The following is a 24,423-nucleotide window of genomic DNA, read 5'->3' on the forward strand; positions in this document are numbered from 1 at the left end:
GCTTCGCAGCTAAAACGTTCCCTTTGGTTGGCTGGGTCAACCCCCAGATGAATCTCTCAACCTTTTTGCTTTCTGAGGTAACCATCCCCGGACAAAGAAGTGCCAAGTCGTCAAACCTCAAAGTGTAAGTGGTGATATCGGAACCTTTCATCTTCAGGTTCCAGAGTTCATGCTCCAGCTTCTGTATTTCGCCCCGAGGGCAGTACTCTGCACGCAGAAGTTCCTTCATGACTTCCCAACCCATAACATTGGCTACAGGTAGGGTTAGGGATTTGACTCGGCCGTTCCACAAAGTCAGAGCTTTATCGGTGAACGTGCAGGCTGCAAACTTCACCTTGTCGGATTCTGAACAAGCACAGATCTCGAAGATAGATTCGATTTTCTCTAACCACCGAGTTAGGGCAATGACACCTCCTGTGCCATCGAAGAATGTGGGTTTTGCATTCATAAAGTCCTTATAGGAACACTCCTTTCGGTGTCCTTGGCTACCTTCCTGGTTTTGGGGTTGGGGACCACCTCCTTGCCCACCTAAGCCACTAAGGTTCATTTGCGATAGGGTAGCAGCCACAACAGCATTGACAGCTGCTTGAAATGTGACTGGATCAAATTGAGGAGGAGGTGGTGGAGGAGGAGGATTGTTATTCTTTGAGCTGGGTCTTTTCCTCGGAGGCATCTTGATCTAAAATAGCCAAGAAAGAGAGGATCATAAGTCCTCTGAATTTAAACAAGAGATATGGAACAGGGGATATCTCATTAAGACAGATATAGAATTCTATTAAGCGATAAAGCAAGAAAGAGTTATCAAAGCAGATAAACTATCGCTAAAGGAATGATTGAGGAGCAACGCTGGAATGAGGATTTCTATAACGGATTTGGCTCGAGAAATACTCCCATAGTATTTCATGATTCATTGTGACGACGACTCGTTGTTTGGGTAATGGGTAAGTTGTAGGCATGCTGAACACCACAGTCACTCCCAAGCACATGTTGGTCGTGTCTCGGATGAATATAATTGATCATGCTATATTGACCCTAGACACGACTACATAACTGCCCAGGTTTAACCGTAGTATCCAACACCCATTTACTTATGTTTTGTTCTACTTGTAGTTGTGGATTTCAACGGTTAGGTATACTTGTATACTTTTGAAAATACTTATATTTTAAAGTATACTTTTAGTTCAGAGCACTTCGGCCCCTTAGTGTTTATAGTCTTATACCATGTAAGGTTTGGTATACTAGTTCACTATAAACAAGGGCTCTGATACCAATCTGTCACACCCCGAAACCGATGGCAGAAACGTTCCGGGGCGGAGGACGTGATGAAGTATCGCAACCAATGTACATAGTAAGCATAGTAAACACAAAACATTACATTACATATGAATAATTACATTTGTTTGAAAGCAAAGTGTTACAAAAGTTATACATATATATCATATGAACAAAAGTTAAGACGAGTCTTCTATACGCTCCGTCTTCTCCAAAAGATCGCTGTGTACCTGTCTAATGTGGACCTGAGAATACAAGCAATTTGAGAATCAGCATAAAGCTAGTGAGTTCATAAGAGGTTTGTTTTCTGAAAATGTACAAGTTTCCTTTGGTTTCTGAAAAAGTTAGTTATCCAAGAAAATCCTATATTTTCTTATAAGTAAAGTTTTGTTATCCGTTGGTTATACAATCCGGTTATGGATAGTTTGCTATCCCAGGAAAAACCCTTATTTTCCTAAAATTTAAGCTTAGGTATCGGTTCTGATAGTAATGTACAAGTGTCTACCACACTTTATGTGTTCGTGTGATGTTTCATGAAAACCTATTTATCCTTGAAAAGTACATTAGTTTTAACACGTATATAAAACTAATAAGTAAGTATAAAAATATTCATAATCTAAATTGCGAGTTCCATAACCATACGATAGACTGGATAAGGCTCGAAACAGGGGCCAGTATCTTTTTATGACTTTTGTCACCCTTGAACCTTTCGGTTCGACTGTAGCTAGCAGCCAGGTGCGGGGTTGTCAATCCCGTATAGATCTATACACTCAAGTCACGTTCTCCCTCCAAGAGATTCTGGTTACGGGGGTAGTCCTACACTCTCGTAACTAGGGGGAGTGTTACAAGGATGTGTCTCCAATCTTAAGATTAATGAATTAAAAGACAATAAAACGGGAAATTCTGATTAATTAGTCCTTCACTCTCGTAACTAGGGGGAGTGTTATCAAGGACTTGTCTAAAGTTCTAAGTTTAATGTTACTATTCCTCCACTCTCGTAACTAGGGGGAGTGGTAAGATTCTAAGTTTAATGTTATTATTCCTTCACTCTCGTATCTACGGGGAGTGGTAAAGTTCTAAGTTTAACGGGGAGTGATATCAAGAACGTTTTAAAGTTTTAAGATTCATGCTTTTAACAATAATGATATGGAAAATTATTTGTGAAATATAAAATATAACATTTTAAAACGAGTTTCACAAATAATATGACGGTTTACTCTACAAGTTGAACGATTGGTTAATACAGTTTTCTAGTGTTAAAAGCATACGAAATACGAAACATTTCAAATGAAATCATAAGTTTGAGTACAAGATTTCCTTGTACTTTTTTTTTTGTATTCCCCCTGAAAACATTGAAAACATGGAAAAACGTAGGGGTATGAACTCACCAATCGCGGAATGTGTCGGTTTGGATGCTAAACGTCAGTTCGGGGCTTGAACGTGTGCGAGGTTCCTATGTAATATGAAAAGATACACATCTATATCTAATTAGGCTTTGTACTACTAATTAACTGAGAATATACACTCCAAGACGCGAAAACACTTCATTCCAAGTGTTAGGAGTGACCCAGGTGGCATCTAAGGGTGTGTAGGGCCTAATTATGGAGTTTACTCTTCAAGAATAAGTCCTTGGGGGAGTTTACGGTCCAATGATCATATCCCCATGATTTTATGGTCGTAAACTTATGGGTGGTGTGTTCTTGGATGCCAAATGGTCTTACAATGCACACGGGAAGGTTCTAGGGTTGATTCCATGGTTAGGAAGTGATCGGGACTTGAAATGACCTTGGATAAGGAGTTTACAGTTTATGAAGATGTTCTTGGGGATTTTACTACCTTAAAAACATGAGTTTACAACCATAAACTCATGTTTTTCCATGATTCATGGGTTTTAGTGGTTGTAGGTTAAGCATACAAAGTTCTAGGTCCAATTCCAAGCCATACACTTTAAAAAGGTGTTTATGGTCTAAGAATGAGGGTTTACGGTCCAATCATTTTCTTGGGCCGTAAACTCATGTCCATACCTCAATTGGTGAGATTTTGGGGTCCTAAGCTCATGCATGCAAGTTTCTAAGCCATATCTAAACACTAGGAGTGATTTGGAAGGGTTTGGGGGCTTCAAAACCCTCTTTAGGGGTGTTCACGGTTTTGGAAGTGTTCTTAAACCATAAACACATGTTCTTGAGTGTTTTGGGTGATTCAAACATAGATTTGCATGATAAGAAAGCTTAACAACAAGCTAGGATAATTTACTTACCAAATTGAAGCTTGAAAGGGGGGTTTTTGGATCAAACTTGAGTTTTTAGAGAGAGAGAGAGAGAGAGAGAGAGAGTAGTGAGAGAAAGTGTTTTAAGAGATAGAAAAACTTTCAAAATGATGTCACTCAATCCCTTATATAGGGGTTGAGTTTATGGCGCGGAGAAATTCTACCCGATACCGACGTTAAACGAAGCTATTGATCGTACCCGATTAATTTGCCGTAACTCAGCGTGGTCGTAACTAATAATTTTCTAAATAATAATTTGGGATGTTTTCATGAGTTTCTAACGTGTTTGGATACCCATTAAGTCATAATAGAAGCCTAAAAATTAATGACTTAATTTAAAAGCTTAAACGGAAACAATTCAAAAAAAGATGAATTTTATGGACGGAAACGGGTTACGGCAATGGAGCAAACTTCGGGTTGTCACAGAAACGTTCCAAAACCCTAGTCCTTGTGAGAGAGTGTGAGTTGGTGGGTATTTTGAGCTCTTGAAGGTGGAGTCATTGCATCAAGGAGTTGGAGAAGAAGTTTGGCTTGTAGATCTGAAGTTGTGTTGTACCCTAGAAGCTCTAGAAGGTAAAAATCTTGGAACTTTACACTTGTATGAGTTAGATCTATCCATTTTAGCTTTATAGAAGAATTCTTGTCCCAAAAGTCCCAAAATGGTGCATGTGATGGTTTGGACGAGAAGAGCTATCCTTTCAGACTCTTGGAGGGGTTTTGAGTGTGAAAAATGAGGTCCCAATGGCTTTAGATGTCCCATGCATGTATTAGGAAGGTCTTAATGGATTAATACCTTAGATTAAGAGCTTTCTGGAAGGCCAAAGTGTTAAAGTTCGAGACTTTATGAGTCCCAGGCACATTTGGTCGATGGATCTGAAGTTTGGGCTTAAGTGCTTAAGCCATTAAGCACTTATGAGGATTTTTGTTCAGTTTGCGTACGCCCCGCGTAGGAAGTTGTACACCCAGCGTACATGGTCAACAACTGCGTTTTCCAGTCAACATGAGTCGAGGTACGCCCAACGTACGCCCTCTGTTGGGTTTTTGATTTTGGGCTTTGAGTTTTGGGTTGTTTATGGGTTAGCTGGACTTGGGCCTTGGTTGGACACTATGGATATGGTGTGTTGGGCCAAGTCTTGGTAATGGATCTTGGAGTTAGGCCCAATTAGGTAGTTGGGCCCAATTTGGAAAATTGAGCCAATGATGGGCCTTGTTATATGGACTTATGGATCATGGGTTTGGTATTGGGCCTTGGCCCGAATTAAAGGGAAGGCAAATTGGGCTATTGTTATAAGGAATTTTTGGTCAAAATTCACATTCCCGTTTATTGACTTTGTATTCACTATTTTTGAATAGTTCGGGATTGTCGGTGAGGCGGTGGTTCGGGAATCTGCTTCTTCGGTTCAGATCGGCATTTTGAGGTGAGTTATTCTCACTATATCGACAGGGTCTAAGGCACCAAGGTCGGCCCTTTCTCGGATTGTATATTGGTATTTGCTTGATATGTTTATTGATCTTTTAGATCTGCGTCCTAGTAGTTAGGACGGTATTGTGTTGAGTGACCTGGTTAGGTCGGTGTCCTGGTATATAGGATGATGCTATGTTTAGTGACCTGGTTTAGGTCGGTATCCTGGTTAGGATGTTGTTATGCTATATGATCTATCAGATCAGTTTGTTTATATATGGACTGTTATGTGATTATCTGTTTATGTGCACATGATTGATTGGTATGGGGGTTGGGTTGAGGCGAGTCCTGCTTCGTGCTGTAGGGCCACATACCCAGGGCGGACCAGATAGACTTCAGAGCCGGGAGGGTACCTAGTCAGGCCGAAGGCCCGACGAGCGGTCTGGATAGGCCGAAGGCCCCGCGAGGGCGGTCCAGACGTGTCGAGGCTCGGAGAGTGGGACAGATAGACTGAAGGCTCGGTGTGAGCGGTCCAGTCATAATGTAGATCAGAGAGTGGACCAGGTGGACTGAAGGCCCGGTGCAGGCGGACCAGTCACTCTACAGACTTGAGATGCATGGCTGTTCTATACTTGTTGTATGATGTGTTATGGTTATATGAGGTTGGTATTTTTGGGGGTAACTCACTAAGCCTTCAAACTTACATTTATCGATTATTGTTTCAGGTTCGACGGATGACCACGGGAATGCGAAGGCGTGACCGTATACTTTCCTCGATTTATGATTATGATTTCTGGGAACTCTGATATGAAACTGTTTTGGAAACCTTTTTGTAATAACTATTGGTATTTTAAATGTTTTTGAAAGTTTAAATTTGCTATGAATTTTATAGGTGTTGCACACTCTCTTTCTCTCTCTCATACATACATTAAAAAACACATACACAACAATATACTTAAAATTTGATACACGAGATTGTATGTCTCTCTCTCTCTCTCTCTCTCTCACACACACACATGCACGCACACTGTTTATGAAAAAAGTCACAAAACAAGGCATTGATATCATCCCAATCGACATTTCAAAACCACTCATCGATTAAGGAAGTCCTTCGACTGCATCCTTCACAAGGTCTGCAACCGTGAATGGAAACTCGATCTCCACCATTTCCCTAACAATAACCCCAACACAAAAATCATCGACCCTCTTTCAGCCTCCTCTACAATAGTGAAATAAACCCAGATCCTGTAATGGGAAATCAAAACACCCAAATCGAAGCATCTGACTTCATCATCGTCGTTTCCACCTAAATCAAAACACCGAAATTTGAAAAACACAAAATCAACATAATTATTATGGTGAGTATGTATGTGTGTGTGTGTGTGAGAGAGAGAGAGAGAGAGTAAAGGCGTACCAGTTATGTTTGTTCTCCTCTTTGATATTGAGGTATGTTCTTTTACGTTGAAAAATCGACTCAATTTCGAGAATTTCAAGATAAATTAATGGAGTTCTTTTGATTTTCGGATCTCTTGAATCCGCAAATGCTGCGAGCAGTCATTTTCTGAATTTGTTTCAATTCAAGATGTTCTTGTGCGTTGAAAAATCGATTCAATTTGAGATGTTCCTTTATGAATCGTTTCATCAAAATATATCTACAAACTCTAGGCATACCATGTCTTTTTCCTCCTTCCATTACAAATTAGATAACCTCATGTTGATTCAAGAAAAGCCAATCCCCCTTTTTTATGAGTCATTGGTCTTGAAGTGGTGTTCGGTGAGAAAAGAGAAGACGAAAGATTATATATATATATATATATATATATATATATATATATATATATATATAGAGAGAGAGAGAGAGAGAGAGTACTAGTATGAGGGTGTTTAGCAAATTTTAAGGGAAGAGATTATGTAAGGACCCACTTTTTTATTTTTAATATTCTGTATTAGGTTAATATTAAAAAAAATCAAATAAAATAGAAAAAAAAATATGGCCAAGGGTAATAAAGTCTTTTCATGTTTGCAAGGGATGAAAAACACAAATAAATCTAAACTTAGGAATGGTCTGAGTACAAAACAAATGTTAGGGACCAAACATGTAATTTTGACCAAACTACAAGATAAAATTCATAAACCTATAAACAGTTCACTAATATACTGAGACTAAAGCAATCCTTCTCAGCTCTCGCATTTATCTAAGCAGGATAGGAGGGAAAAGATAGAAAATGTCATTTTGGTAGAATTGGGTTCATACCACTAATCATTTAAATTTAACCATAATAATGCAAAAAATAAACATGATGACCCTAGCAACTTCTGTGGTTTTCACATCATTCTTAGTTGCATTCGAATTCCAGTCCCTAGTGTTGAAGGTCATCACTAGCCCCAATAGAATCATGTTATTGTCTAGAAGAAGTTCGCATGTTCTAGAATGATCTGGAAGATTCTAGAACATTATGGAATACTATGGAGGAGTGTTGAAGATGCCGGAAGATTCTAGAATACTCTAGAACGAGATGGAAGACCCTGGAAGGCTATGGAACATTCTAGAACACTATGGAAGACACAAGAATGTCTATACTTATCTAGGACATTATAGAACATTCTAGAAACATATAAAAGCTTGTAATAGATATAGAATATGGTAGATAGTTCTAGAATAGCCATGAATGTATGTAGATCTAGAAACTTCCTATAAGGAGGTGGAAACACTTATAAATAGGTGTGGAGCTCATTTGCTCCAAACCATCCCAACATCCAAGCATCCAAGAAAGCCTCAAAGAAAGCAAAGTGTGTAGTAGTCTCACAAAGTGCAAGTTCTCCTTAAGTGTCTTAATAAAAGTCTTAATAAAAGTCTTATTGTTTCCCATATAAAAGAGTCGTGTTCAACAATCTGGTATCAGAGCAAGGTTTCTTGATAGTGAGAACGAGTGATTCTCGTTGTATCGTGAGTAGTTTGTGACTCTGCAAGTTTAGTATCGAAACTAGCTTGTTTGGTATTACCGAGGTACTGCCAACACGATGGGTGATCTCCAAGTCGTCGGAGGAATCAAGAAACTCAACAACAACAACTACAAAACGTGGGAAACATGTATGAAGTCCTACTTACAAGGACAAGATCTATGGGAGGTCGTTGGTGGAAGCGAAACTACGCCACCAGAGGAAGACGTTAATGGTGCTTTACGTAAATGGAAAATCAAAGCAGGCAAAGCAATGTTTGCCTTGAAGACCACAATCAAAGAAGAGATGTTGGAGCATATTCGGGATGAGAACACCCCGAAAGAAGCTTGGGATACGTTTGTGACACTTTTCTCAAAGAAGAATGATACGAGACTACAACTTTTGGAGAACGAGCTATTATCAATCTCACAACGTGACATGACGATTGCTCAATATTTCCACAAGGTCAAGTCGATATGTCGGGAGATTACTAAACTAGATCCGCAATCCGTCATTGCAGAAGCTCGAATGAAGAGGATCATTATCCATGGACTGAGGCCGGAATATAGAAGCTTTGTTACTGCTGTACAAGGATGGCCCGCTCAACCATCACTTGTAGAGTTTGAGAATTTGCTGGCTAGCCAAGAAGCTATGGCTAAGCAAATGGGAGGCTTCACGCTGAAGAGTGAAGAAGAAGCACTCTACACAAGTAAAAGTCGGAGGAATTTTAAGCCACCTCCTAAAGAAGGATACAAAAATGCTGACAAAGGGAAGAGTCAACCAGGAACCTCACAACCATGGAGATCTCAAAAGACTGACAATAAGAGTTCTCGGGGGAGGAGGTTCGAAGGCAACTGCAACAATTGTGGAAAGTGGGGCCACATGTCCAAGGATTGTTGGTCAAAGAAAAAGTCTGTGGAAAGCAATGTAGTAACTTCCAAAAAGGAAGTAGAGGATGAATGGGATGCTGAGGCACTATGTGCTATAGAAGAGAATAAGACTAAAAGAGGAAGGCTAATGTTCGTGGATGCCAGGGTAAATGGAGGATACACCAAGGCATTGGTAGATACAGGTGCATCTCATAATTTCCTTGCTAAAGATGAAGCTAAGAAGTTGGGCATCAAATACACCAAAAATCCAGGCCGGTTGAAAGTCGTCAACTCTTTATCCAAGCCTATCATTGGTGTTGCATATGGAGTACCTCTTAAGATAGCAGAATGGGAAGGCACCATAGACTTGACAGTGGTGGATATGGATGACTATCGTATGGTATTAGGAATGGATTTCCTAGACAACGTACGACCCTGGTCATTTGAGAGAGATGATACCATGCGTATCACCAAGGGTTCAATAATTCACATTGTACCCTTGAAGAGAAATATGATTGGATCCCGAATGCTATCAACTATGAAACTCAACAAAGGCCTCAAGAAGAGCGAGACAAAGTTTATGACAACCTTGGAGGAGGAAGACGTTCATTGGAAGATGGATGCTCCGAAGGAGAATAATAACATGACATCACTAGAGTTGCATAAAAAGTCTCATCTTAGACGAAAAATGGAACATGTAATGGAGAAATTGGATAAGGCGAAAAAGAAGAAAAACACATTAATTCGTAAGAGCAAAGTAGAATTTCTCAACAGAGCAACATCTAAACGAGATGAGCGGATCAATAAGGGATCACGTCATAACATGTTAATATTGTGGGAATTTTCCAAGGCTTGTAAAAGGGACAACTCACATGCTTACAAGTTTCTCAAAGGGAGGCATAAGAAACTACACAAGATAGTTCAACAAAGTCAGGAACAATATTATGCTGCAAGAAAATGCAACCACGAATGTCGTTGTCAACTACGAAAACAATATATGAAGCAACAACTACAACAACTAAGAAAAAACCAAGCATGTGGAAGAGAAAAAGTTCTCAAGGAAGAAGTCAATATGCGACAGATCAAGAATGATAAACAAATAGCGGAATTATTCACCAAAGGGCTGAGTAAAGGAAAAAATGAAGGTTTTAGATGTCAGCTCAACATGATACGGAGAATGGGGGCTAGTGCTGAGGGGGAGTGTTGAAGGTCATCACTAGCCCCAATAGAATCATGTTATTGTCTAGAAGAAGTTTGCATGTTCTAGAATGATCTGGAAGATTCTAGAACATTATGGAATACTATGGAGGAGTGTTGAAGATGCCGGAAGATTCTAGAATACTCTAGAACGAGATGGAAGACCCTGGAAGGCTATGGAACATTCTAGAACACTATGGAAGACACAAGAATGTCTATACTTATCTAGGACATTATAGAACATTCTAAAAACATATAAAAGCTTGTAATAGATATAGAATATGGTAGATAGTTCTAGAATAGCCATGAATGTATGTAGATCTAGAAACTTCCTATAAGGAGGTGGAAACACCTCTAAATAGGTGTGGAGCTCATTTGCTCCAAACCATCCCAACATCCAAGCATCCAAGAAAGCCTCAAAGAAAGAAAAGTGTGTAGTAGTCTCACAAAGTGCAAGTTCTCCTTAAGTGTCTTAATAAAAGTCTTGTTGTTTCCCATATAAAAGAGTCGTGTTCAACACCTAGGATCTAAGGAAAACCTATGACTGCTGACTTCCATAACAACCTAATTGATAATCCATATGTATTTAGTATTTACCAATCCAAGGCCAACCTCATACACATGTACCCGCAGCATCTTTTCTTGTACATTGACCATTACTCACATGAATTCTTGAAAAGTACTGCAACATACATGTACCTAATGCATCTTTTCTTGCAATTAAGCTTCCGGTATCTTTTAAGAACTCAGCAAATAACACAAGCATTGGGATATTCCTCTACGATTTGAACACAATAATTCTGTATCATGAAAGGATTGTACTTGGCTGGTCCAACAGTCACTAGCTCTGCGTTGCAAATCTTTCTAAGTTTTCTGACGGTATCAACTGGATGAATGTCTCCGATCAATGTCATTTTCTTGTCGTGCATGTTCATAGCTGAGGACTCAAGACCTATAAATATTTGGATAAAAAGTTTAGTCAAACTGATGGCACTGAAACGCAAATAGAATAAAAACAAAACAAACACAATATTAACCTGCAAGGCTGGAAGCTGTTTTCATAGCCCTCTGTTTTTCTCTATCGTTGTGTACGCCCACTTTCACAACTACTTTCTGCAATTGGATACAAAGTAACCAACAAAAAAATGTTAATCTCAATAATGACACTAAAAAGCATAAATTTGATAATGGTTTTGAAGCCTAGTAGTAGGATTTCTTCTGCGTATGCTCTTTATCTGTAATCACAAGGTTCAGAAGCAATTTTATTTTAACTTTCCTATTTTTGACTTCAATTTTTGTACCATAGGTATGATAAGATGGAGACAATTTTTTCGTGGAATATCCCTTCAAATGTTGGAATGGTAAATGTAAAAAACCAATTAACAAAACAGATTTCAACCCCCACAAAAACAAGCCCAAATAATTCTGCTTATTCCTTAATAGAAACACTCGATGCAGAAAATTTAAAGATATGTTGGTAAAAGAAGTTACTGAAAGGAAATAAGCCTCAAAACGTAAACAAAAACTGCACAACCTTCCTAGAAACAGTAAAAACCACTACAGTAGAAGGCAAAGTAGGGGAAATTAGGGGGGGAGTAGGAAACACGGATAGGGAGACAGATGGAAATGTGAATTGTGTAATGTTAACTAAGAATTCTGCAAATTAAAAGGTTGAGAGCATGAACTAAGAAGTGGAAAACAGTCAAGAGACCTGTAGGCAGAAGTAAGGTTGCCATAAGATCATGATACAAGACTGTGAATCATATTGGAGTGTTAATGTACTTCTATCTTCACGTTCATTGTCCCAAAATTCCGAGCAATCTACTGCTACTTTTGTTGTTTGCACCTGATCACCTTTATTCACCCTAGGAACAAGCTCAGCTCCAATATAACTCTCAGCTTCTAATGAACACACATATCCTCTGTGTAAGGAAAATGAAATGATATTGTATGGTGAAGTCAACAATGAGATCTGCCTCAATGAACCAAAGGAAACATATCCTATGAATATTGTTTTTCCATCATATTCATTTGACTCTTGCATAAGCTCAAATGGTGGATCTTCATCAGGCTGTTGTTTGATAATTATATCAACATGTGGAGATTTCATGTGGGTTACAATGCATATTAAGAACCCAGAAAAGTCATTGTACCAATCATGTGGAAGATGCAGTGTAAATGTTTTCCCCCTAAACAGCCTACCTACAAACCTTTTTGGAATCTTCAGATGATCAAGAGCGACACTGACAAAATGACCTTCAAGAGCAATTCCCTGAGATGGAAAACACATATAAATTATGATTAATATGCTTGGATTTATATAATAAAAGATTAAAATTGCAGAGCCAAATTAACCTGGAGCATGGAGTCTAGTAATATGTCACCAACAAGTGGACTAAGCTTGTTCTCCATCCGAAGTGAGAGGTTCCACAACAACTTACAGTTTGAAACATCTCTAAGGCTTTCAAGTGATGAACACCAATCTGCTATAAGAACGACTATACTTGATGGCAACTCTGACAATTCTACAAGTTTTTCACAGCCAGACACATTGAGCCATTTGAGCCGAGGAAGCCGAAAGAGACTAAAATTTAGTTGTGAAAAATTATTTCCTGATAGATTGAGTTTTTCCAAGTTAGGTAAATCCCAAACAGCAGAGCGGGTCTCTTTATCTCCCAAATTGCAGTACCAGAGATGCAAATTTCTTAAGCCTTTGGAAAAAAACTGCAACATTGTGTGGTGGTTCATGTTGCTGTGAGGTAAAAAAGGCTCCTCTAAACAACATTTTTCTACATCAATGAAGTCCTCTCTTGGTTTCTTAACTTCAGTGTCACCACATGTCAAGCAAGTAACAGAAAAGTTGGTAGAATTTTTTTTACAAGATGCAACTTCTTTTTCACTATTATCCAAATGAAGATGGGGTAAATTGTTCATGTTCTGTTGTTGGAGCTTAACAATTTTGGGGCAATCTGATAACGAAAAGGTCTTGAGTTTATTTAGTTGGGTAACGGGTGGAAATATCTTAAGACTTGGACAATCATCTATAGATAAGAAAATAAGGTTTTCCAAGCGTTGAATTGATGGGTGAATCTCTTCTATATGCAGAGAATCATGAAGAATGAATCTTTCAAGATTTGGAAGTCCATCAAAATCTGGTGTCTTGATTAGGTTTTCCAAACCATAGAGTTCCATCACTTTCAAGCGTCGAATTGACGGATGAATCTCTTCTATATACGGAGAATCATGAAGAATAAATCTTTCAAGATTTGGAAGTCCATCAAAATCTGGTGTCTTGATTAAGTTTTTCAAGCCATAGAGTTCCATCACTTTCAAACTCGGCAGATGCTGTTGCATAAACGTACAAACGAGTCAAAAGTATATCGAGCTATAATAGGAGTTTTTAGTGGTTTCACCCGTAAATCAAACCAGACTAGAGTAACCCAATCCAAATAACCAGCATAGAAAATGAATTGTACATGTAATGTGGAGCTTACAATTTGTACATAACATTTGATCCTAACAATTTAATCTTTTTCCTCAACAAAAATGAAGATTATCCATACACATATAACAATGTGATGTTGCTTAATGACACCAATAACTATAAAATAAAGTTGTACAACTAGTGATGTTGCTTAATGACACCAATAACTGCCACAAGTGACATAACTATGTGCTCATATCCATCTAACTGCTACTTATAATTTATTCTATGAATTACTCAGGTCTATAATTATTCATCCACTTTGTTTTCATCCAATAATTAGACAAACAAAAAATGTTACCTTATAACCCTCCCAAAGTTGTTTGTGCGAGATGCCATCCAATCGTAGACAACAAAGCTCCACCGATGGAAATTTAGTAGGAAAAGGAGTTGCAAGATTACCTCTCCAGTCAATCCACCGAAGGTTTTTCATGTTCACAACAATTTGAGGAACAAGTTCTACTGAACTATAACCATTGTCTTGAAATCTTATCGCTTCAATCATGTCAAGTTCCTGTGATAGAGGAACAAAATGATGTCAGGGTTGGGTTAAAAGTGTTTTGTTATATATATATATATATATATATATATATATATATATATATATATATATATATATATATATATCATGCAAAGCTAGCTTAACTATTACCGTCGTTGCATCCATAGCACATATTTTTACAACATCTTCCTCCTTCCAAATTCTACTATGTTTTCCAGGATTGCTAGGGTGTTCCCCTCTAACAATGTGGTGTCCCATTTCTTGCACCAAATCATGCATATCAAACCTTCCATCTGAAATGGTTATGAGAGTCTTTTGTATCAACACCTTTATGCCTATAACAGGGTGAAAACCACAAGCATCAAGCATCGTCATCATCCCTTCATTTTTATACCGTCCTCTAAAGAAACATGCAATATCAAGGAACAACTCTTTCTCATCCTTTGTAAGTCCATCAAAGCTGATTTTTAGCTTTTCCACAATATTGGTATCTGGGATCTTTTTCAGTCTGGCTAATGCACTCCTCCACTCATTAATGCCTTTGTCACATAGAAAACAACCAAGAACTGTAAGTGCTAATGGGATCCCACCAGCATAAGCAACCACGTCTTTTGAAAGAAGCTCATAATCTTCTATAGGATTGTGACCTTGGGGTGCATGCTTGCAAAAGAGCTCCATAGCCTCATCATTGTTTAACAAGCTGATATTGTGAATCACATCTACTCTGTGAGCAGTTAATACATGCTCATCTCTAGTTGTGATAATTATTCGGCTTCCTTCACCGAACCAATCATGTGATCCAGCCAACGCTTTTAGTTGTTCAATGCAATCGACATCATCAGAAACAATCAACACCTTTCTATGGCATAACCTACTCATTATCATTCGTTTTCCTTCCTCAACTCTCCCCGCCTGCACTTGCTTTTGTTTCAAAATACCATAAAGAATTTTTTCCTGTAGCTTTTCCAAACCATTCTTACTTGATTCCTCCCGGATATTTTCTACAAAGCAACAGCCATCAAACTTCCTGGATATTTCATTATAAACAGAAGATGCAAGAGTCGTCTTACCACCACCCCCAACCCCCCATATCCCTACCATGTGCACACCACCCAATCCAATTCGTAACTCCGATTTCAAACCTTGAACACGAGCCGTTATTCCAATCAGATTGCCATTTGTACTTGGAATTACTAGTTTTAAGCTGTGTGAAATTTGGTCAACAATTTCTTTAATGACCTTTGCTTCATGCCTACACATTGATATACATGGATAATTAACACATGCATGCTCACACTGACAAAAGAAGTAATTTGTTTCATGGACCATTAACACATGCTCACACTGACAAAAAAAGTAATTTGTTTCAATGACCCTTTATATCTAGTCAAAATAAAATTTGTAAAGTTAATATAACAAGTAGTTTGTAAAACTTTTATTTGTAAACATTGAATAGTTTCAAATAGCAAAAAGTGAAGCAGGATGAATTGTTGTTGTAGCTTGAAGTGAGGCGTTAAGTACGGAATAAGAATTAGAACATAGTAACGTCTATCATAACTTAACTTAAGGTTATCCATAATCCTAGAACTTGAGACATCTATTAACTTACCAAACTGATCAATTGATGTATTCAAGCCGCAATTTATCACAGTCATCAGCATTATTAAAATAATTAAAACATTTGTATAAAAAGCTTATAAGATACAAGTATAAATGTGTTGTAGATCGCACATATTTTAAGCATAAAAAATGCAAAAACAAAGAAAGTTACCCATTGGCAACATGCTTGGGATCCCATCCAGAAATGTTACTTGCATCCACAAGTGCTTTTCTCCAAGATTCAACCTTTTTGTTGTTCTCCAACTGATGCTTGGCCAAGGCTTCATGGTATTTCCGGCTTTGTTCTCGAGGTGCAGAGAGCCATCCCCAAGGGTCATCCACAAAAGCTTGTCTCCAAGATTTAATTTTCTTCTTGTTCTCCAACTCATGGTTGTCAAATGCTTCTCCATATTTTCGTTTCTTTTTTCGTACTTCAGAGGGATCCACGTCATAAAATATGGGCATAACAATTTGGCCTTTCGTTTTCTTGCATTTCATAATACATGCAAGTTCATCTAAGCACCATGAAGAATCTGCATAGTTTTCAGAGAATATGACAACAGCAATCTGAGATTCTTCTATAGCCTTCAAAAGGGATGGACGGATTGAATTGCCCCGAGGAAGTGTTTCGTCGTCCTTGTAGGTATAGATCCCTTGTTGTTCAAGAGCCATGTAGAGATGATCCACAAATGTCTTGCGGGTATCTTCTCCTCTGAAGCTAAGAAAAACATCATACTTCCATGACTGAGAAGAAATGACTGGAGCAGGAGAAGATGATGATAAAGATGCCATCGATGTGTCGATTTGTTGAGATAGGAAGGTATGTGGTTTGAGCACATCAATGTAATGAAATTTATATAGAGAAATGTGAGTTTCCAATAGAACCTGTTATCATATAAAGAAAACCTCATCAGATTACCATGTACAAAATCTAACAACTAGTCCCTATATTTTTTTTTCTTTTTTTTGTCATAAAAACACCTTTGAAACTATAATACAAGTCATGATTCAAAAGATAGACATGAATCAGTTTAGGTGATGTAAGTTAGTTTTCACACAATCACATTATACAGATTAATCTTTTACTTTTAATTCTACATTGAAATTTTTCTTAAAAGACATGGAGGAAATTTCCCAGCATCACCAAACTTTAGCAGACTCCTTTCTTAGAGACTTAGACTCTTTACTTTGCAAGATTGTGTTGAACACGACTTTTTTATATGGGAAACAACAAGACTTTTATTAAGACACTTAAGGAGCACTTACACTTTTTGAGACTACTACACACTTTGCTTTCTTTGAGGCTTTCTTGGATGGTTTGGAGCAAATGAGCTCCATACCTATTTATAGGCCTCTTAGGAAGGTTCTAGATACTAGCATACACTTACTACATACTAGATAACTCTAGAACTATCTAACATACTCTACATGCTTCCATATGTTTCTAGAACGTTCTACCATGTTCTGGAGAGGTCTAGGTTGCTCCAGTGTCTTCTAGAATGATCCATATCCTTCCAGGGTCTTCCATGTCGTTCTAGAGTATTCTAGACTCTTCCGGTATATTCCAGAGTCTTCCATAGTCATCCATAATGTTCTAGAATCTTCTAGAGCATTCTAGAACAAGCTAAAGTCTTCTAAATAATATTTGTTTTATTGGGCTAGTGATGATTTTTAACACTCCCCCTCAGCACTAGCCTCCATTCTTTGTACCATGTTAAGCTGATAGCGAAAACCTTCACATTTTCCAGTACTCAGCCCTTTGGTGAACAAGTCAGCTATTTGGTCATCAGTCTTGATCTGTCGCATCTCAATTTCTTCCATCAAGACTTTCTCTCTGATAAAGTGATAATGCACTTCCACATGCTTTGTTCTAGCGTGAAATACTGGATTTTCTGCCAGCCGAATTGCAGATTGGTTGTCACAGTGAAGTGGTACTGCATAGTCAACTTTTTGATGTAAGTCCTCCATTAGGAGTACCAACCATGTACTTTCTTGAGCTGCTACGGCCGCTGCTTTGTACTCCGCTTCCGTGGTTGACAATGATACTGTTGGTTGTCTTTTACTACACCATGATATTGGTCCCGACCCAAGCTTGAACACATACCCAGTGGTTGATCTTCGGGTATCATGGTCTCCTGCATAGTCAGCATCACAATATCCAACCAACTTGCAGTCTTCTCCTCTTTTATACAAGAGACCATAGTCTATTGTACCTTTGACATATCTCAAGATCCGTCGGGCAGCATCCAAATGAGGTTTCTTCGGACTTTGCATGTATCGACTCATAACTCCAACTGCATAAGCAATGTCAGGCCGAGATAAAGTTAGGTAGATAAGACTACCTACTAGTTGTCGATACATCATTCCATCGTCCAACTCTTTTCCTTCATGAGCACATATCTTGGCATTTGGCTCTATTGGTGTTGATATTGGCTTACACTCCAACATGCCAAACTTTTGAAGTATATCTCTTGTATACTTTTGTTGGCAGAGGAACAACCCTTCCTTTGTACGATCAACTTCTAACCCCAGGAAGTGTTTAAGCTCCCCTAACTCTTTCATTTGGAATCGCACCGATAGATTTTCTCTTGTTTGATGGATTTCTCTTTCGTCATCCCCGGTGATGATCAAGTCATCCACATAAACCAACACAATTGCCAACTTCCCTTCTTTTTCTTTGATGAACAGGCTTGAGTCTGCATGTGCAACTGAATAACCACTTCGGGTAAGAAATTCAGCAATCTTACCATACCAGGCTCTTGGTGCCTGCTTCAATCCGTAAAGAGCTTTTCTCAACTTGCACACATGATTGGGATTAACTTCATCCTCAAATCCCTTTGGTTGGTTCATGTAGATCTCCCGATCTAATTCTCCATGCAAGAAAGCATTCTTCACATCCATCTGCCATAATTTCCAGTCTTTACTAGCCGCAAGAGCTAGCAGCACCCGTACAGTAGTTATCTTCGCCACCGGACTAAATGTTTCATCATAGTCCAATCCATATTGTTGTGAGAACCCTCGAGCCACCAAACGAGCCTTGTATCTTTCAATTGATCCATCTGTGCATCGTTTTAATTTATAAACCCACTTGCAGGAAATCGGTTTTATATCTCTTGGTCTTGGTACCAGTTCCCACGTTTGATTCTGCTTTAAGGCTGTAACTTCTTCTTCCATTGCCTTCTGCCATGCTTTATTCTTAACTGCTTCTTCATATGTCTCCGGCTCTTTAACACCGTCTTCTAAAATGGCCGCATTAGCATACTTGGGATTAGGCTTTCGGATTCTTTCCGTCCTTCGAAGTTGTGGAGGCGGCGGCTCCCTTTCACCGGCATCACTTGTTTGAGTTACTTCTTGCTTAATGACATCAGTGTCGCTCGGATCTTCAGGTGTATCAACACTTGACCAAATATGTGCAGTTTGCTCCCCCATCTTTTGTTTTAAAACTTCTTCAATATTTTCCGAGTCTGGTAGTACTTTCTTCTCTGAGGACCACCATGAAGATGCTTCATCGAACACTACATCTCTTGAAGTGTAGCATCTTCCACTTGTTGGATCACAACATCTCCACCCTTTTCTTTGATTGTCGTATCCAACAAATATACACCTGACTGCTTTCTTGTCAAACTTGCTACGTAAATGACTAGGCACAAATACGTAGCAAACGCAGCTAAATACTCAGAAGTAGCTAACAGTAGGTTTCATGTTCCATAGTGTCTCAAATGGTGAGATGAAACCTAACCTTGGTTGGGGAAGTTTATTGATCACATGGGCAGCAGTTTGCATTGCTTCAGCCCAAAATCTTCCTGGGACATTCTTCGCGTGTAGCATGCTTCGACAAATTTCTGCAAGATGTCGATTCTTTCTCTCAGCTACACCATTTTGTTGAGGTGTGTTGGCACATATGAATTGATGACGTATACCACATTCTTTTAGATAGAGATTGAATTCTTCTGAGGTGTATTCTCCTCCATTGTCTGAGCGTAGACACCGAATCTTCTTTCTCACTTCTCCTTCGACCGTTGTCTTGAATTCTAGAAACTTTGAGAATGTTTCAGATTTTTCTTTCATGAAGAAAACCCACACATATCTCGAATAATCATCAATGAACGTCACCATGTACCGCATCCCGCTAACTGATGTCTGCTTGACTGGACCGAACACATCTGAGTGAATTAACTCTAGTGGCTTCTTTGCTCTAAAATTTGACTCCTTGTATGGTAATTGATGAGCTTTACCATACTGACATCCAGCACAAACAACATCTGTTTTAACTTCAAGTTGAGGTAAGCCATTGAGCATGGATTTCTCCATTATTACCTTCAACTTGTGATAACCAACATGTCCCAGCCGTGCATGCCATAGATCTGCTGTCTCGTTCTTACGAGTCTTGTCTACATAGGCAGACTCTGCGGAGAGCACATAGACAGACTCCACTCTCCGTCCTTCCATTGTTGGCGTTTCTGATATTTTAAGATCTCGATAGACCTTCACATCTTGTGGGCCAAAGAAGACGTAGTTGCCTGACGATGTTAGTTGCGATACTGACAACAAGTTCTTCTTCATACCTGGCACGTGATACACATTATGTAGTGACACCATGTCAGATTTATTACCAGGCATGATCGTCGTTTTTCCAATCTGAGCAATTGGAAGTCGTGCATTGTTGGCTGTAAGTACCATGCGACTCCCTTTGTACTCCTTCACGTCTTGTAGTTTGTTCTGATCGCCAGTCATGTGATTGGAGCATCCTGAATCAATGATCTAGTCATTTTCATAGTTGATACGCTCTCCCATCATTGTCATGAGTGCCAACTCATTTTCTTCTATGGCACATAATGCCTCAGCATCCCATTCATCCTCTATTTCCTTTTTGGAAGTTACTACATTGCTTTCCACAGACTTTTTCTTTGACCAACAATCCTTGGACATGTGGCCCCACTTTCCACAGTTGTTGCAGTTGCCTTCGAACCTCCTCCCCCGAGAACTCTTATTGTCGGTCTTTTGAGATCTCCATGGTTGTGAGGTTCCTGGTTGACTCTTCCCTTTGTCAGCATTTTTGTATCCTTCTTTAGGAGGTGGCTTAAAATTCCTCCGACTTTTACTTGTGTAGAGTGCTTCTTCTTCACTCTTCAGCGTGATGCCTCCCATTTGCTTAGCCATAGCTTCTTGGCTAGCCAGCAAATTCTCAAACTCTACAAGTGATGGTTGAGCGGGCCATCCTTGTACAGCAGTAACAAAGCTTCTATATTCCGGCCTCAGTCCATGGATAATGATCCTCTTCATTCGAGCTTCTGCAATGACAGATTGCGGATCTAGTTCAGTGATCTCCCGACATATCGACTTGACCTTGTGGAAATATTGAGCAATCGTCATGTCACGTTGTGAGATTGATAATAGCTCGTTCTCCAAAAGTTGTAGTCTCGTATCATTCTTCTTTGAGAAAAGTGTCACAAACGTATCCCAAGCTTCTTTCGGGGTGTTCTCATCCCGAATATGCTCCAACATCTCTTCTTCGATTGTGGTCTTCAAGGCAAACATTGCTTTGCCTGCTTTGATTTTCCATTTACGTAAAGCACCATTAACGTCTTCCTCTGGTGGCGTAGTTTCGCTTCCACCAACGACCTCCCATAGATCTTGTCCTTGTAAGTAGGACTTCATACATGTTTCCCACGTTTTGTAGTTGTTGTTGTTGAGTTTCTTGATTCCTCCGACGACTTGGAGATCACCCATCGTGTTGGCAGTACCTCGGTAATACCAAACAAGCTAGTTTCGATACTAAACTTGCAGAGTCACAAACTACTCACGATACAACGAGAATCACTCGTTCTCACTATCAAGAAACCTTGCTCTGATACCAGATTGTTGAACACGACTCTTTTATATGGGAAACAACAAGACTTTTATTAAGACACTTAAGGAGAACTTACACTTTTTGAGACTACTACACACTTTGCTTTCTTTGAGGCTTTCTTGGATGGTTTGGAGCAAATGAGCTCCATACCTATTTATAGGCCTCTTAGGAAGGTTCTAGATACTAGCATACACTTACTACATACTAGATAACTCTAGAACTATCTAACATACTCTACATGCTTCCATATGTTTCTAGAACGTTCTACCATGTTCTGGAGAGGTCTAGGTTGCTCCAGTGTCTTCTAGAATGATCCATATCCTTCCAGGGTCTTCCATGTCGTTCTAGAGTATTCTAGACTCTTCCGGTATATTCCAGAGTCTTCCATAGTCATCCATAATGTTCTAGAATCTTCTAGAGCATTCTAGAACAAGCTAAAGTCTTCTAAATAATATTTGTTTTATTGGGCTAGTGATGATTTTTAACAGATTGTACTTCAATTCCATAGGATTTGTTCCTTAATACCTTCTAGTTGAATCGATTTGAGTAAGTGAATACCTTTCCTTCCTCCACCGCTTGACTATTCTCTCTCAATTCTCTAAATAGGTTTAGCCATCGAGTAGATTTAATGAACAAATAGTTATAATTCTCTTATATATTTACACGTGTTTTGTAGTTTCAGCATTTGGCCACCACACTTCTGGATTGTACGTACATTCCCACCCTAAAATTATATTTCATCAATTATGTTATTTGCCAAATAACTTATAGCCCCAAATTTCAGCATTTACTCCAAATACATATACACCGCTATTTGACTTACCCTTCCATACAACAAGATACGGAATATATCAAATAATAACTTAGGTTGTATTTACATAATTAGTATTTCAAAATTTGTAGGTATTACAGTTCTCCCGCCTTGAACAGATTTTGTCCCCAAAATATGACAAGGGAAAACAACTCAGGCTCATCTCTCCTAGTTTCATCTTCAAATTCTCAAGAGGCAGTGTCACCTCAAGTAGCTTCCTAACAAACATAATCTAACGTCTCCTCATCTTTAGCATCATCATCTTCCAGCAGAAAATATCCCACATTATTGTTTCCTAGATTTCGTTCTCTTTGGATCACAACGGATATGTACACAGTTATAATTTAATGTCAACATCTATCTCTCACAGATAAAGCCTTCACGATTCTTCACCAAGTCACTATTATATTACAACTTTCACAATTACACCATTTATTATAAAATTCACTCATAATCATCGTTCGGTATAAGTCCATTAATTTACCATCCTATAAACATACAACCCTAACCTATTAGTTTCATATCGCTTATCTTTACAAACCTGCCTGCCCAAAACTACAGATGATATATGGGTCTACATCATACTTCCATTAAGCCTAAGCCTATGACTCCATCTCATTTCAATTATTCTACTAATAATCATCTCATATACCTTACAGCAATTTACCCTACTTCTGATTTCAGTCCTCTACTGTGTTGCCTTTAACACTTATCAGGTTCTCAACTAATGATGCATAGAGTGTCTAAATAAATGACCATACCATTCATCATGATTTAACAACAATATATCTATGATCATGTGCCAATCCCCAGTCAAAGATTCGTTTAAATGCCCCCAGCCCCCTGTTCGACAGTTTTTTAGTATCCACAACACATATACACATCATTACACTCATTTTCCTCCAATTCCGTTTGATTATAACTTACATAACAACATATTAACTTCATAAATACTTTAATTCAATCATCTAACTATACTAATTTGAGTAAATTAGATGAAAATACGTTTCTTACATTCCAGATCAACACTATTCTTAACTTGTTATAAAAATTTACCAAAAAACTTGTATAAAACTGCATTAATACTTCAATTTCTTTATTGATAGCTTATACTTTATCAATTTATCACTTTGAGGAACATACCTCAAATTTCCAGCAACACCAGACTTTAGCAGACTCCCTTTCTAAGCTCTTTACTTTGCAATCAACTTACTTTTGCAAGCTTATACTTCAATTTCTTCTTTCAACTTGAATAAATTTGAGTACATGGGTACCTTTCTCCACCGTTTCACACATCTCTCTCGCTTCTGTAGATAGGTCAACGAGGGACTGAATAATGAGAAAGTAATTATATAATTTCTTTACATATTTATTCTAAGTTTTGGAGTTTCAACATTTGGTAGTCACACTTCTATATTTGACATTTTCGCCTCCAAAACCTAAAAATGTCATAAATATCAAAAATTATATTTCATGCTAATTTGTCAAATAACCCAAAACTTAAAACACCTCTAAACAAGGTATTTTTCTCCAAACATTTTTTTAGCTTATAGTGGTCTATAACCGTTAATAAGTTGATAAGCTCCTTAAATAAGTTTAGCCAAACATCCCCTAAGTCTTCCTTAAAAGCTTATTTTTGCATAAATATGTTTAATCATTTATCCACTTACCAAGTTTTTCTATCCATTATTTTAACCCCGTTTCAATTTTATCCTCTTGATCATATTTAAATTATAATTTTATTATTTTTTTTACTATTTAATATGTATTAGTAAATATATACAAAATACAAATAAATACTTTATTAACTGCATAATCAAAGTTAGAGCCACTCAAAAAAACAAGTAATCTGTTCCAACCGCAAATTTGAGATTCTTGAATACCAATTATGTTTGCATATGAGTTTTTGAGTCCATTCTACTTTCCTAGCTCCCCTGTTTTTCATAGCAGTGAAGATGCATATCCTACATGGAAAATAAGAATGTGTAGCCAAAATGATAAGCATGAAAGCATAAACTCCACAATAAATATAAATGTACAAATTTTATAACAAAAGTAAAAGTAAAATCTCCATGACACTTATAAATACATGCCTTTCAGCTTTCACATGTTAACATGTTACATGCCTACATAGTATTTCATTGAACAATAACTTTCAGCATTCACATGTTAATAACACCATAATCCAGCACCTTTGGTTCTATACATCAATTCCAACCAAGAACATTAT

General features: G+C 38.2%; 1 protein-coding gene across 6 annotated transcripts; it reads right to left on the bottom strand.

Annotated features, from left to right (window-relative positions):
* Positions 1-7,147: 7,147 nt before the first annotated feature.
* On the bottom strand, positions 7,148-23,528 carry LOC111906314 (TMV resistance protein N). Of its 6 annotated transcripts, XM_023902075.3 has the most exons (10): positions 23,337-23,528; positions 15,704-16,416; positions 14,083-15,184; positions 13,732-13,944; positions 12,302-13,291; positions 12,157-12,218; positions 11,658-11,868; positions 10,984-11,059; positions 10,467-10,898; positions 7,148-7,300 (listed from the first exon to the last, which is right to left on the bottom strand). In XM_023902075.3, exons 2-9 carry the CDS (start codon positions 16,321-16,323, stop codon positions 10,693-10,695), a joined length of 3,480 nt encoding a protein of 1,159 aa, XP_023757843.1. In that variant the 5' UTR covers positions 16,324-16,416; positions 23,337-23,528; the 3' UTR covers positions 7,148-7,300; positions 10,467-10,692. The 6 variants fall into 6 exon arrangements, with proteins under 6 accessions (XP_023757843.1, XP_052622984.1, XP_023757839.1 ...); XM_052767024.1 differs by having other exon boundaries at positions 11,658-12,218; XM_023902071.3 differs by lacking the exon at positions 7,148-7,300 and having other exon boundaries at positions 10,385-10,898; positions 11,658-12,218.
* Between the last annotated feature and the right edge of the window lie 895 nt (positions 23,529-24,423).

This window comes from Lactuca sativa, chromosome 8, assembly GCF_002870075.4.
Source record: "Lactuca sativa cultivar Salinas chromosome 8, Lsat_Salinas_v11, whole genome shotgun sequence".
NCBI lineage: Eukaryota > Viridiplantae > Streptophyta > Magnoliopsida > Asterales > Asteraceae > Lactuca > Lactuca sativa.

Coding starts and splice junctions, on each gene's coding strand:
- LOC111906314 (XM_052767024.1), bottom strand. CDS start 16,323: ATGGCATCTTTATCATCATCTTCTCCTGCTCCAGTCATTTCTTCTCAG. Junction 13,292..13,731: donor AACTTTGGGAGGGTTATAAG/GTAACATTTTTT, acceptor TTTATGCAACAG/CATCTGCCGAGTTTGAAAGT. Junction 10,899..10,983: donor AACAGCTTCCAGCCTTGCAG/GTTAATATTGTG, acceptor AAATATTTATAG/GTCTTGAGTCCTCAGCTATG.